This window comes from Rhinolophus hipposideros, assembly GCF_964194185.1.
Source record: "Rhinolophus hipposideros genome assembly, chromosome: 25".
Lineage (NCBI taxonomy): Eukaryota > Metazoa > Chordata > Mammalia > Chiroptera > Rhinolophidae > Rhinolophus > Rhinolophus hipposideros.
In genome coordinates, this window is record NC_138071.1 from 14,360,210 (window position 1) to 14,372,460 (window position 12,251).

General features: G+C 36.0%; 1 protein-coding gene across 4 annotated transcripts in view; it reads left to right on the forward strand.

Annotated features, from left to right (window-relative positions):
• Window positions 1-12,251, forward strand: part of KLHDC10 (kelch domain containing 10) — a 51,197-nt gene that overhangs the window by 18,597 nt on the left and 20,349 nt on the right. For 2 of the 4 annotated variants that reach the window (XM_081038586.1, XM_081038584.1), the window contains exon 2: window positions 4,869-4,955. The exons of the other annotated variants lie outside the window; for them this stretch is intronic. In XM_081038586.1, coding sequence (XP_080894712.1) covers window positions 4,869-4,955 — 87 coding nt within the window. The remainder of the gene's footprint in view (window positions 1-4,868; window positions 4,956-12,251) is intronic. 4 annotated transcript variants of the gene reach the window in all.

Below are 12,251 nucleotides of genomic sequence, written 5' to 3' on the forward strand. Positions count from 1 at the left end.
TAAGTATACCCAATTGTCCCAGGACCATCTGTTGCAAAGACTATTCTTTCCCCATTGCATGGTCTTGTCCCTCTTGTCAAAGGTAAATTGATCATAGATATATGAGTTTATTTGTGGACTCTCAGTTCTATTCCATTGATACATGTGTCCATCCTTGTGCTAGTATTACACTGTTATGAATACTGTATCTTTGTACTATGTTTTGAAATCAGGAAGTGTGAGTCTTCCAATTTAGTTCTTTTTTTTTTTTTTATTGGGGAAGGGGAACAGGACTTTATTGGGGAACAGTGTGTACTTCCAGGACTTTTTTCCAAGTCAAGTTGTTGTCCTTTCACTCTTAGTTGTGGAGGGTGCCGTTCAGCTTCAAGTTGTTGTCCTTTCAGTCTTAGTTGTGGAGGGTGCAGCTCAGCTCCAGGTCCAGTTGCCATTGCTAGTTGCAGGGGCGCAGCCCACCATCCCTTGCGGGAGTCGAACTGGCAACTTTGTGGTTGAGAGGACGCGCTCCAACCATCTGAGCCATCAGGGAGCTCAGCTGCAGCTCAGCTCAAGGTGCTGTGTTCAATTTTAGTTGCAGGGGGCGAGGCCACCATCCCTTGCGGGACTCGAATTGAACTGGCAACCTTGTGGTTGAGAGCCCACTGGCCCATGTGGGAATCGAACCGGTAGCCTTTAGAGTTAGGAGGATGGAGCTCTAACCGCCTGAGCCACTGGGCCGACCCTAGTTCTTTTTCAAGACTGTTTTGATTGGCTGGGTTCCTTGCATTTCCATATGAAGTTTAGGACTGGCTTGTCCATTTTTATAAGAAAAGAAGTTGCAATTTTGATAGAGCTTGCTCAATTCTCTTTCATTTTTATCTTTTAAAAATGTTTTCTACTTCTTTTTTCTTCTCTACTGTATTCTTGTGAATTTCTTGGCTCCATCTTTCAGGTTACTAATTTAATTTGCTCATTAACTGTATTTTTTCAGTCCTTAATTAGGTTTTTTAGTTCAGTGATCAAAATTTAATTTCCAAGAGTTCCAGTTGATTTCTTTTTAAATAAGTGTTATCTTGCACATCTCTGAGGATATTAATTGTACTTGATCAAAGGTCTTATTCTATTTAGTTTAACTTTTTTTGAGTGTGAGTTCTGTTTGTCGAACGAATGTCCCTTTTTCATGTGTTTTGTGCTCATTCGTCTTTATTTGAGAGTCCTGGTTAGTTTGCCTTCGTGTGAATGTTGGACAGTTTACTGAAGCAGGTCTCCACTGATGGTGGGTAGACTTGGAACGTGCAGTGAGATGGAGTGCACCAGTTACCGGTCTTCTTTACTGTGAGTGTCCCCATTTCTGCCTCGGGGTTAACTTCCACCCAGGGATCTGCCCTGTCTCTCACCCAAGTGTTTATACTCATTGTTTTTCCCTGGGGAGTGACACCTTGTTTGATGTCACTGTTCCCATCTGGGAGCAAATACCTCTCTGTTCTATGATGTTTGACTCAAAGAGGTAAATGGGTAGGGACGGTTGACCCACTCTATAACTTCTGTGCTACCTTCCAACCAGTTATGCTGTAAATTCTGTAAATCGTTTCCGTTCTTCCTACTATCTTCTACCTCTGGACTTAGTTTACTCTGAAGGCTGCTCGGACCACTTGCAACAATACCCCTCTACTCCAAGTATATAGGATCGTGATTTCCTCCTTTCCACTGATTCTATCAGCTTCTCATCTTTCAGTGATCCCTCGTAGTTTTAGTCCACTAAGGACATTTCTTGCTTTCTTTTGATTATGGATTTATTTTAAAAATGCCATTTGTGTTATTTGTGGCTCTTTGGGGAAGGCGAGCCTACAATCTTGATTTTATCAATAGCTATGTCATATTTATAGTGAAATTAATTTAATAAAAAGGAGAAAACATTTAAAAATCTGGCAAAAAATAAAATATTGATGAGATGATTGAAGAAATTATGTTTTTTGTTTTGAAGAGTAGATGTCGTCACAAATGAAGATTGCCAGTTCAAATACATAAAAAAATTAATGCTTCAGTGAACAGAACTTCAGACCAGGAACATATTTACAGGAAACTGGAAAGGCATATATTTGCAGTGTTTCTGGTTTTTCTTTTTCTGCGCTTTTGGCTTCTGAAGTCATTGCCTACCTTATGTGACTTACCTCTATAGAGTCAACATTAGCCTCTGCCTGTGCCAGGCTTACATTGGTTGCTGAGAGCGAAACAGGCCAAAGATGTTTGCCAGAGCTCTGAGAAAACATCAAAAAGGATTTTTGATTACACCTTTGGTTCAGGAATTTTCAATGTTATTCCCCTCAGTGTTATTCTAAATTGGTTTTATGTTTTTCCATTATAAAATAATATATGTCATAGAATTTGGGGATAATATAAAAGAGATGATAACCCTCCACCTCACTCCATTACCACTGTTAACACTTTGGTATGTTTCTTTACAGTATTTTTTTTAATCATAGCTTTGAAACAAAATTAAAATAATATGATATTGTTTTTCTTCCAGTCCAAAAGTAATGCCTACTCAATGAGAAAGCTTGGAAAATAAAGACCAGCACTAAGGAGAAAAAAACAAAATCATTCATAATAACCACCCAAAGATAACTACAATTAAAATTTGATGTGTATCTTTCCTGTATTTTTCATGAATACGTAAAACACTTTTTTCTTTATTACTATGGTGTCATACTCTAGTACTATTTTGTACCTTGCGCTTTTCACTTGCTATGTATTGTGAATGTTTTCTCATGTTAGTAAATATTCTTGTATATACTTTTTAGTGTTACATAGAATATTAACATATTTAAGTATGTTTATTTAGCATACTTACTTAACCATCTCCCTATCTGTCATTGGACAGTGAAAGTGTTTCTAATTTTTTACCATTATAAATAATACCATAGTGAGTATTTCTGTCCCTATGTTTTTCCATGCATCTATGATTGTTTCTTTAGGAATAAATTCCTACAAGTGGAATAGCTGGGTCAAAGGGTATGTACATTTTAATGCTTTTGGTACATAAAATTGTCAAATTTTAAGCTAATCACCTGTTATATTCTGTCTTGTATTGCTATATAATTGTTTTATGTGTCTGTCTTGTCTCCCTAATTAGAATATAAACTTCTTGAGGGCAAGGGAAGTTTCTTATACATCTTACGTATCCTTTGACAGTGTGTGGTTTATAGTGTTGGACTTATGAGTCATCAACAAATATTGTATTGGTTTAAAGCTGTGGTTTTACAGGCTGTTGGATCATAAACCTGTAAATTAAAAAGTATATGTGTTTTGGGGATACACATAGGTTTGCAAATGTTCTATTTTTCCAAGAAAGAATATTAAAAAAACAAAACCAACTGCCATTTCCTACCACCTTCATCTCATAAAATAAAGAATGTGTAACAATAGAAGTTTCTAATCTCTGAAAAAAGGACAGGCTTTTAAATGGAACATTTTAGCTTTTAAAAAACTTGTTGCCTGGTCCATATTTTTCTCATTTTGTGTTGGGCTGCTAAATCTTCACCTTAGCCTAGCAGTGGTCTGTAGACCAACATGTGGGCATTACTGATTTAAAAGGTAAACCCTTCTGCAAAACAGTCCTTCCTCTTGCCCACGAGTCTGTCTTCTCCACAATATTAAGTACACATATACAGGTAATGCCATTTTTAATTACACAGAATTTATGTATCTGTCTGTACAAGTACTGCAGTCAACAAACCAAACCTTGCTGGTGAACATTGAAATCTATTTCCGTTTGCCAAAACCAAAAACTGTATGCTTTCCTAAGGAATTTGAGACAGGGTAAATGTGATGTAGTGAAAAGAAGGCAGGTTTTAGAGTCAGACAGCCTGGGCTTGAATCCTGACCTTGGCATTGCCACTTATGTCTTCCTCAAAGTTTTTTTATATCCCCAGTTATAGCAGTTACTTCACTGTAATGTAATTATTCGTTTAGACATCTGCCTTCCATGCGAGACATGAGCTCTTGAGGGTAGGAGTCACTGCTTTCTTTCACCCTCCTAGAGCCTAGTCTCGGGCTCAAGGCATAGCAGATGCTTAATGCAATGGCTGCTGAATCCATACAGGATTGTTGTCAGGATTAAATGAGGTAATATGTATGAAAGCTCTTTGTAAACTTAAAATTCTGTACAAATGTTCACTGTTTTTATTGCCAATAAGAGCTGTCTTTAGGGAGCTATCAAAACTTTGGGAAGAAACAAAATTAGCCCATTTAACAGTTCTATAATGCTTCACAGTTTTCTTCTGTTTTATAAGAAACCAAGTTTTAATTGGGGTTAATGTGGAGCTAATTAGCTTCCTAGGAAGGCAGATGAACCCCCCACCTTCCATCCCCAGGCCAATAAAGTGCCAAGATATTATTTCACATTTAAAGAATGGTGCGCCCATTGCTTTATCCTTTTAACCATATAACTTATAAAACGATACCAAGCCTGGAAGAGAGCGTGTGCCTACATTATGCCAAATTTATTTTAATCACAGCTTTATTTTGACCTTCACTGACTTTTAAAAATGTCCTAGTTTCTAATCTGTTTGTAAAGGTCATGGTGGATTTTTGCCACAAGATGGCATTGGTGATTATTGAATGCATGTTATATTGACCCAGAATTCCAAAAAATGGTGCACACAATTGTTTGTATTATTTGGGGATGAGTTGAAAACCTTCATCATTGCTTATATATTAATTTAATTTTGTTTTGACTCCCAAAACAGGGTTAAATGCTACTTTACATCACTTCTTTCTGTATTCAAGTATTGTTTTGTTTCCTGTTTTTCTGTCTTTAGAACTACAGTAACTATGTATTATTTGCCATGTGTTGTATGTGTCTGACTTATTGCTGATAATTGTGGTAACAGGTAAGAAGAAAATACGATGGGACCCAGTTAGGAGGCGCTTCATTCAGTCCTGTCCCATCATAAGGATCCCTAACAGGTTTTTGAGAGGTGGGTGATAACTAGAAAGAGATCTATGCTTCCTATGGGTTAAAGGGAACTTTGAATGAATTTTCTAAACTCAAAACTCTGGTTTTTAAAAGTTGTTTAAACAGCCAAAATTGGAGTAAGAAAAGTCTAGAACTTAATTTTAAGCCTGTGTTTCATACTGACCACTGTTGGAATTGTAATTTTAAGTTTTAGGGAGTTAAATCACTTAATGTGCATTAGATGGTAGAAATAAATCATCTTACTGATACCACTATTATTCCCCTATAGCCATATTAAAAAGAACTTTGAAAAATTTATAAAATGTGGTAGTAGGAAAAATAAAGATTAATTTATGTGACTGTATAAAATTGAAAACCTTTGTAAAAAACCATAAAAAATATATAAAGGGGAATTATAACGTGGTTAATATCATGACTATATAAAGAGCTGTTATAAATCAATAGTTTAAAAGCAAATACCCCCTAGAAAAAGAGTAAAAGAACATGAGTAGGTAAAATAACATTTTATCAATTCATTAAAAAGAAAGTTCAATAAATATGAACAAATATTTATTTTCACTATTTTATAAACATGATGATTAAAATAATAAGACATTTTCACCAATTAGATTTGCAAAGAATAAAAATAATACCCAGTGTTGGCAAGGTTATGGGGAAATGAAGCTCACATATTGAAGGACATGTAAATTTAACACAGCCTTTTTGAATTCAATTTGGCAATACGTATCAAAAGCCTTAAAAATGTTCACATCCTTTGACCATGTAATTCTTACTTTTGGAAATGTTGCATTCATTCTATTTTTCATTTTTTCCACAAGAGTGTACTCCATACTGAAAAAAGAAAATTTCACAAGAGGGTTGAAAATTCTGGTTCACACTATTTCTAGATCTAACAAATTGTCAGACAGACATGCTTAATGTTGTCATTCAGACTTTATTAATTTATTAATAAGCCAGTGTCTCATTTTGACTGAAGAGATTATTAAAAAAGAAAAAAACTAGGAAAAAATCTTGCAACTGCTATATATGTTTCTATATCTATCTAGTACCTAACCTATTTTTAGCAGGCAACCTCCAGAGCATGAAAAGAATAAAATCTAGCTTAGGGTCGTGTGCTACCTTTAACATTAATAAATAATTATTGATACAAATTCAGAGGTAATTTTAGTTTTATGTGACTGAAAAGCTATTGTGCACACATGGCCAATAGGCCCATTTAATTCTATAACCTCTTTTTCTTTTTTCTATTTATAAATTAGAATGTTAATTTATTTACAATGAGAAAGCTAATGGGCTGACTAAATTTAAGTATAATTAAGAAATTATTTAATTAGGATATATAATTCAATACAATACCAGTTTTGTACAAATATAAACAAAAAACAAAGGAAATGGTGAAATAATGTTATATCTGGATGGTGGGATTTTATTTTCTTTCGTATATTCTCTTTTCGATTTTTTTAATCATGGAAAAAAGAGATTAGCACAGGTAAGTGTTATACCTTTAGTTAATTTGTAAGTGCTAAATTGCCTCAAACACTGGCTGAAGATGTTTCTCACAATGCTGAGAAGAGTGAGGCGGCAGTGAACAAATGCAGCATTAGCAATGTCAAGGTCTCTAGCAGCCACCTCTAAATCAGTGGCCTTTTCTTAGTTCTCACCTTTGACCTGTTTTGTAGTGTTTGATGCTGTTGACCACCTGCATCTTCTTAAATTTTTCTCTTCTTTTGGGTTACTTTACTGTACAATCCTGGATGTTTTCTTCCTACTTCTTTGATTGTTCATTCTGTTTTCTTCACTAGCTTCTTTCTTCTACCCACTAAATGTGGGTATTGCTTCAACGTTCTGTCCTCTCCATTATCTCCTTTGGTTATCTCATCAGCTTTCACAGACTTAACTATCTTCGTTCGTTCGTTCGTTCGTTCATTCTTTCATTCTTTCAGTATTTCTTGCTTGCCTCCTAAGTAATAGGCACTGTTGCTAGCTGAGTGATCTAGATACTAGAGATCCAGGTAAAGAAACAACAACAGAATAATTTGAGTGTAATTCTTTGTGATAAGTGTCCTGATGAGGTAGTACGGTATGGGAGCATATAGAAGAGGTACCTGGCTCAGCTCATGGGGAGGACAGAGAGAGAGGAGTGGCCATCAGGATGACTTTTCAGAAGAGATGTGCTTTTAAAGGCTGAGTGGGTGTTAACAAGGAAGGGTTAAAACATCTCAAACCACGGGGACCAACGCACTCAAGTAAAGGCAATTAAGCAAAACAGCATGGTCTTTCAGAGAACTATAGCAAGTTCAGCCTAGTGGGAAAGAGTGTGGAGAGAAGAAGCTGGAGAGGGCCCGGATCAAGTGGGGTGCCACCCAAGGAGAGTTTGCAGGATCTGGTTTTTTGGTTTTTTTTTTAATTAGTGAAGCGATTTAATTGAAAGGCCAGATACGAGTTTATGACAGTTATCAAGTTGAGAAATGATGGAAGCTGCAACTAAGGCAGCTGTAGTAGGAATAGAGAGTAGGGAATTGATTTGAAATATAAGGAAGTGCAATTAGATGAGACTTGATGACTAATTGATGAGGAGGAGGGAAAAGTCAAGAAAGCTTCCAGCTTTCTGTGTGGACCATTGTGCGCGTCACCAGGTGGTACCCGGAGGGTGGAAGAGCAGACTGAGGGGGAAGAGGGCAAATGCAGTTTAATCTCCCCAAACCAATAATTGTGTATTCTCGATCAATCAGTCTAAGAGTTATTTTCAGGGAACTGTTCTTGGAAGGCCCGTCTCTGTGTTCTGATGGCACCCTCTGTGTACCTGCCTGTGTCATAGCACTTATCACACTGAATTATAGTCGTTTGTTTCCTGGTTTGTGCCTGCCATAGACTGTAAGCTCTGTAAGGGCAGGGACAGTGTGACAGTACCTTTTATTACTTTATCTCCAGTTTGTAGCGCAGTGCATGTAGTAGGTATAGCATACGTATTTGAGTTGAACTGAATTATAATATTTATAAGGCCACTGTCAGGAATGGGATGGAGCTAAAATTTTAGTACGTTCTCAGCTTCTCTCTGGTGGTGGTGACAGTAAACTAATGAGTTGCTGAGAACATGAAAATGCTATTGTTTAGTGTTTCTTTAGATTAAAAAAAAAAAAACGCAAAAAACTCATCCAGGCTTCTGAAATTCCCACTTTCAGGCCTCTCATTTTAGGAATCCTACACAGTACCTCTGTTGATACTGATTGAGCACAGTTGCGTAGGGCTTGTTTCTGCCACAGATTCGTTTGCTAGATTCTGCATCTTCTGTAAAAGACATTTCTACCAATTAAAATTGGTGTGGTGTGAAAACAATACTGGTGTAGTGAAAACAATACTGGTGTAGCGAAAACAGTTTCCATTACAAAATGAGGGCCCTGACACATACACTTTTCCATACTTCTCAGATATCACTGAAAATGACAAAATAGACATACGAAAAAAAGACTGTATTGAAATGGAAAAGGGAGGCTTTAAAACCAAATTACCTAGGTCTGAATCCAGGCTCTGCCGTTTACCAGCTGTGTGACTTTGGGCAAGTTCCTTATTTTTTTTTTGGCCTCAATTTCCTCATCTGTAAAATTAAGATGATGATAATAGTACCTGCCTCTTAGGGTTGTCATGAGGATCAAGAGAGAAAAGCAAAGCTCTTAGGAGAGTTTTTATATTTAGTCCATGTTTTACATTTAGCCAATTAATGCTAGCTGCCATTGTTCTATTATTGCTATTATACCAGAAAATTGGAGGAATTTCAGGGTAATAGAAAGCAGTTGGAATTATAATAATTGAGAAACCAGAACAGAATAAAAAGGCCACCCCAAATAGGTGTGCCTGCTGCATGCTGTAAGTCAAGAGGATTTCTTAGTGGGGCCCTTTTTCTGAAGCTCTAAGCGTAGAGTCAGCAAGTACAGGAGGAGGGAGCAGGTTGAGGGAAGATGGGACATCAGGGAAAATCATTAAGGGACTGTCTCCCAGAGCGGTTTATTTCTCTCCTCCTCCTCTCCTGTCATATAAGGAGCTCTGGCCACGGCCTTACTTCCCAGGATAGAGCTATAGAACAGCTCTTTGAGCAAAGTAGGTTGTTTGCTTTGGGGGGTTGAGCAAGTGGCGCTCTCATGGCCTGGGATTGGCAAGTGAGTGCGAGCACAAAGCAGAGCTTTAGGTAATGGACGTCCACAGTGGAGTGGGTGAGATGGGGGGAAGGAAAGGGAGCTCCATCAAAGCTTGATGTGCAGTGAAGGGCCATTCCCACAAAATGCAGCCTTTCTTATTTTGATCATAAGGCAAAACTGCATTTTCTCCACTTCTAAAGAGAAACCTGTCAGTGTATCACTTACCTATAGAGACCCACAGTCAGACAGATCTCCCACTTAGAGGTTTGGAGACAGAGTAACACAACTGTTGAGGAAATCTGTATCTCTTACAATTACTAATCAGTGTAGTCCTGCATTTATTAATATGAATAGGTGATCGAGGCCCACCAGACATTTGAGGAAAACTAGACTTGAAAGAGGATGACTAAGCTGAACAACTAAGTCAACACTCTTGACTAAGTCAAGAGTGAATTGAAGGGCGGCCGGTTAGCTCAGTTGATTAAAGCGCGGTGCTCTTAACAAGGTTGCTGTTTCGATCCCCACACGGGCCACTGTGAGCTGCACCCTCCACAACTAGACTGAAACTTCTGCTTGACTTGGAGCTGATGGGTCCTGGAAAAACCCACTTAAAATAAATAAAAGTTAAAAAAAATGAATTGGATTCATAAATAAAAAACCAACTGCTGTGGAGAAAAAGAAATGATAAAGAATTAGTTCTATATTAAAGACTTGATTACTGAAATAAAAATGCAGTTGAAGGCTTAAATAATAGGCTGAAGATCAATTTTTATGAAAATAAATATACAGACCATAAAGCAAGAAGACCAAAGAAGAAAGTACATAAGGAAAATTATACTTTGACAATCCATCTAAGTGATCCAGTATCCATTTTACAGAGTTACAGAAGGAGAGACAGTGGAAGGGAGAAAATAAATAATATGAAGAAACCTTCATAACACTGGTATAATAGCAATAATAAGAACAATGGCAGCTAGCATTAATTGGCTAAATGTAAAACATGGACTAACACTGAAGAAAACCTTTCAGTTTCAAGTATGATGAACTCACTAAGGAACAAGGTAGGAAAATGAAAAAAAACAAAAGCATCTATTTACATGTTGTTGAACTTCTGATCCCAGATATTAAAAAAAAAACAAGTTACGTAGAAAGACTCAGGACTAAGAATCAGAATCAGACTGGTATTGGATTTTTCCTCTGCAACCTGGTTTGCCTTCAGTGTTCTGAGGGAAAATTATTTTGAAGACAGAACTGCACCCAGCTTCACTAATGTTTAAATGTTTACATGGGGGTCAAAGTAAATAAGAACTCTGAAAGTTTATGACACATCTTTTTTTGAGAAAATGACTTGAAGAAGTACTCCCAGTAAAATGAAAAACAAATCTAAGAGGAAGATTTGAGTATAAGAAGCAATGTTGTACAAAGAAACCAGTAAAACTTAAGAGTTGCATCTAAAGGGACTGTGAATAAAGGAACTTAATATAATTGTTAAGAAAAGATTTCTAAATATGTAGAAGAATATAAATACATATATGTGTGTATGTAACATTCTGTAATATTTCAGATTTAAATTGGGTAGGGAGAAAGTAAAACTTCTAAATTTATAGGTGTGCTTATTAAAATTCAAATAAATTGGAAATACATTGGGTGAAAAGTGAATGTCTGTATCACAAGCATGTATACAAATTTGTACAAATCAGTAAGAAAAAGACATCTCAATGGAAGAATGTTCAAAAGGCTTGAACAGACACTTCCCAAAAGGAATAATTTAATTGGCTGATAAAAGAGGTTAAATAAGAAAAGTAAGGGTCCCACTTCCCATCTACACTCTGCACCTCATACCCTTTTCGGAGGTAACCACCATTAATAGCCAAGTTTCTTTCCAGATGTGGATTATTCTTCAAAATGTTAAAAAAAAAAAAAGTTTATGGGTTTTAAAAAAAATTAGAGTTAATAGGATGTAGACCTTCCTAGAAAAAAAGGAAAGAAAAAAGCTTATTTCAGTAAAATCAGAAGAGTGGATAAATGAAACACTAAGAAAGAGTCATAAATTAAAAATATATAAAGTGACAAAGATAAATCTAAATAAAAAAAGAAATCAAGATCAAATTGGGTTTATATGTGGAATGTATTTAGTTCACTACTTTAATAGGTTAAGGAAAAGTATGATTTTCCTGATATCAAAAAAAGCATTTAATAGTTTGATACTCAATGTGTTCATTTGTTAAAATGCATCCAACTTTACTATTATTATACATGCATTTTTCTATATATTACCTTTCAATATTTTTATAAAACCACACTCTTCTCCTAAGGAAAAAAATTTGGAGGCATTCAGGAACAAAAATTTTATTTTATTGATAGACTATCTGCAAGAAACCAACTACCATATATATATATGGTAATGTTCCATATATATATATATATATACATATATATATATATGGAACATTACCAGTATCCTCATTAAAGTGAAAAACAGGACAAAAACGCCCATTATCAGCTCCTTATTCAACTTGTTTTGGAGGTTTCAGCCAATACAGTAGAAGATCAGAGGGGAAAAAGTACTGGAAAGACAGAGCTGAAACTTGTCATTAATATTAGATGCTATGATTGTCTACTCTAAAATTCAGGATAATTAATGGTAACTAACACTAGAGTTCAGAAAATTGGCTGCATAAAATTTAAACTTGCAGAGCTAAAATACTTTTCTATATTTTAACAATAACCAATTAGAAAATAAAGCAAAAGATAGCTATCTATTCACAATTGTATGGAAAATTCCAAAGTACTTAGAAATAAAAAAAAGAAGAAAACAATGAAATTATACTGATGGATATTTAGAAAGAGGAAGATAAATGGCTAGAGATTATGTTCCTTCATGAGTTATCCCAAATAAAACTCCCAAGGGACTTTTTTGTTTTTTATTTATTTTTTTTAAAGATTTTTTTTTTGTTGGGGCAGGGGTATAGGACTTTATTGGGGAACAGTGTGTACTTCCAGGATTTTTTTTTTCCCCAAGTCAAGTTATTGTCCTTTCAGTCTTAGTTGTGGAGGGCGTAGCTCAGCTCCAGGTCCAGTTGCCATTACTAGTTGCAGGGGGCGCAGCCCACCATCCCTTGTGGGAGTCGAGGAATCCAACTGGCAACCTTGTGGTTGAGAGC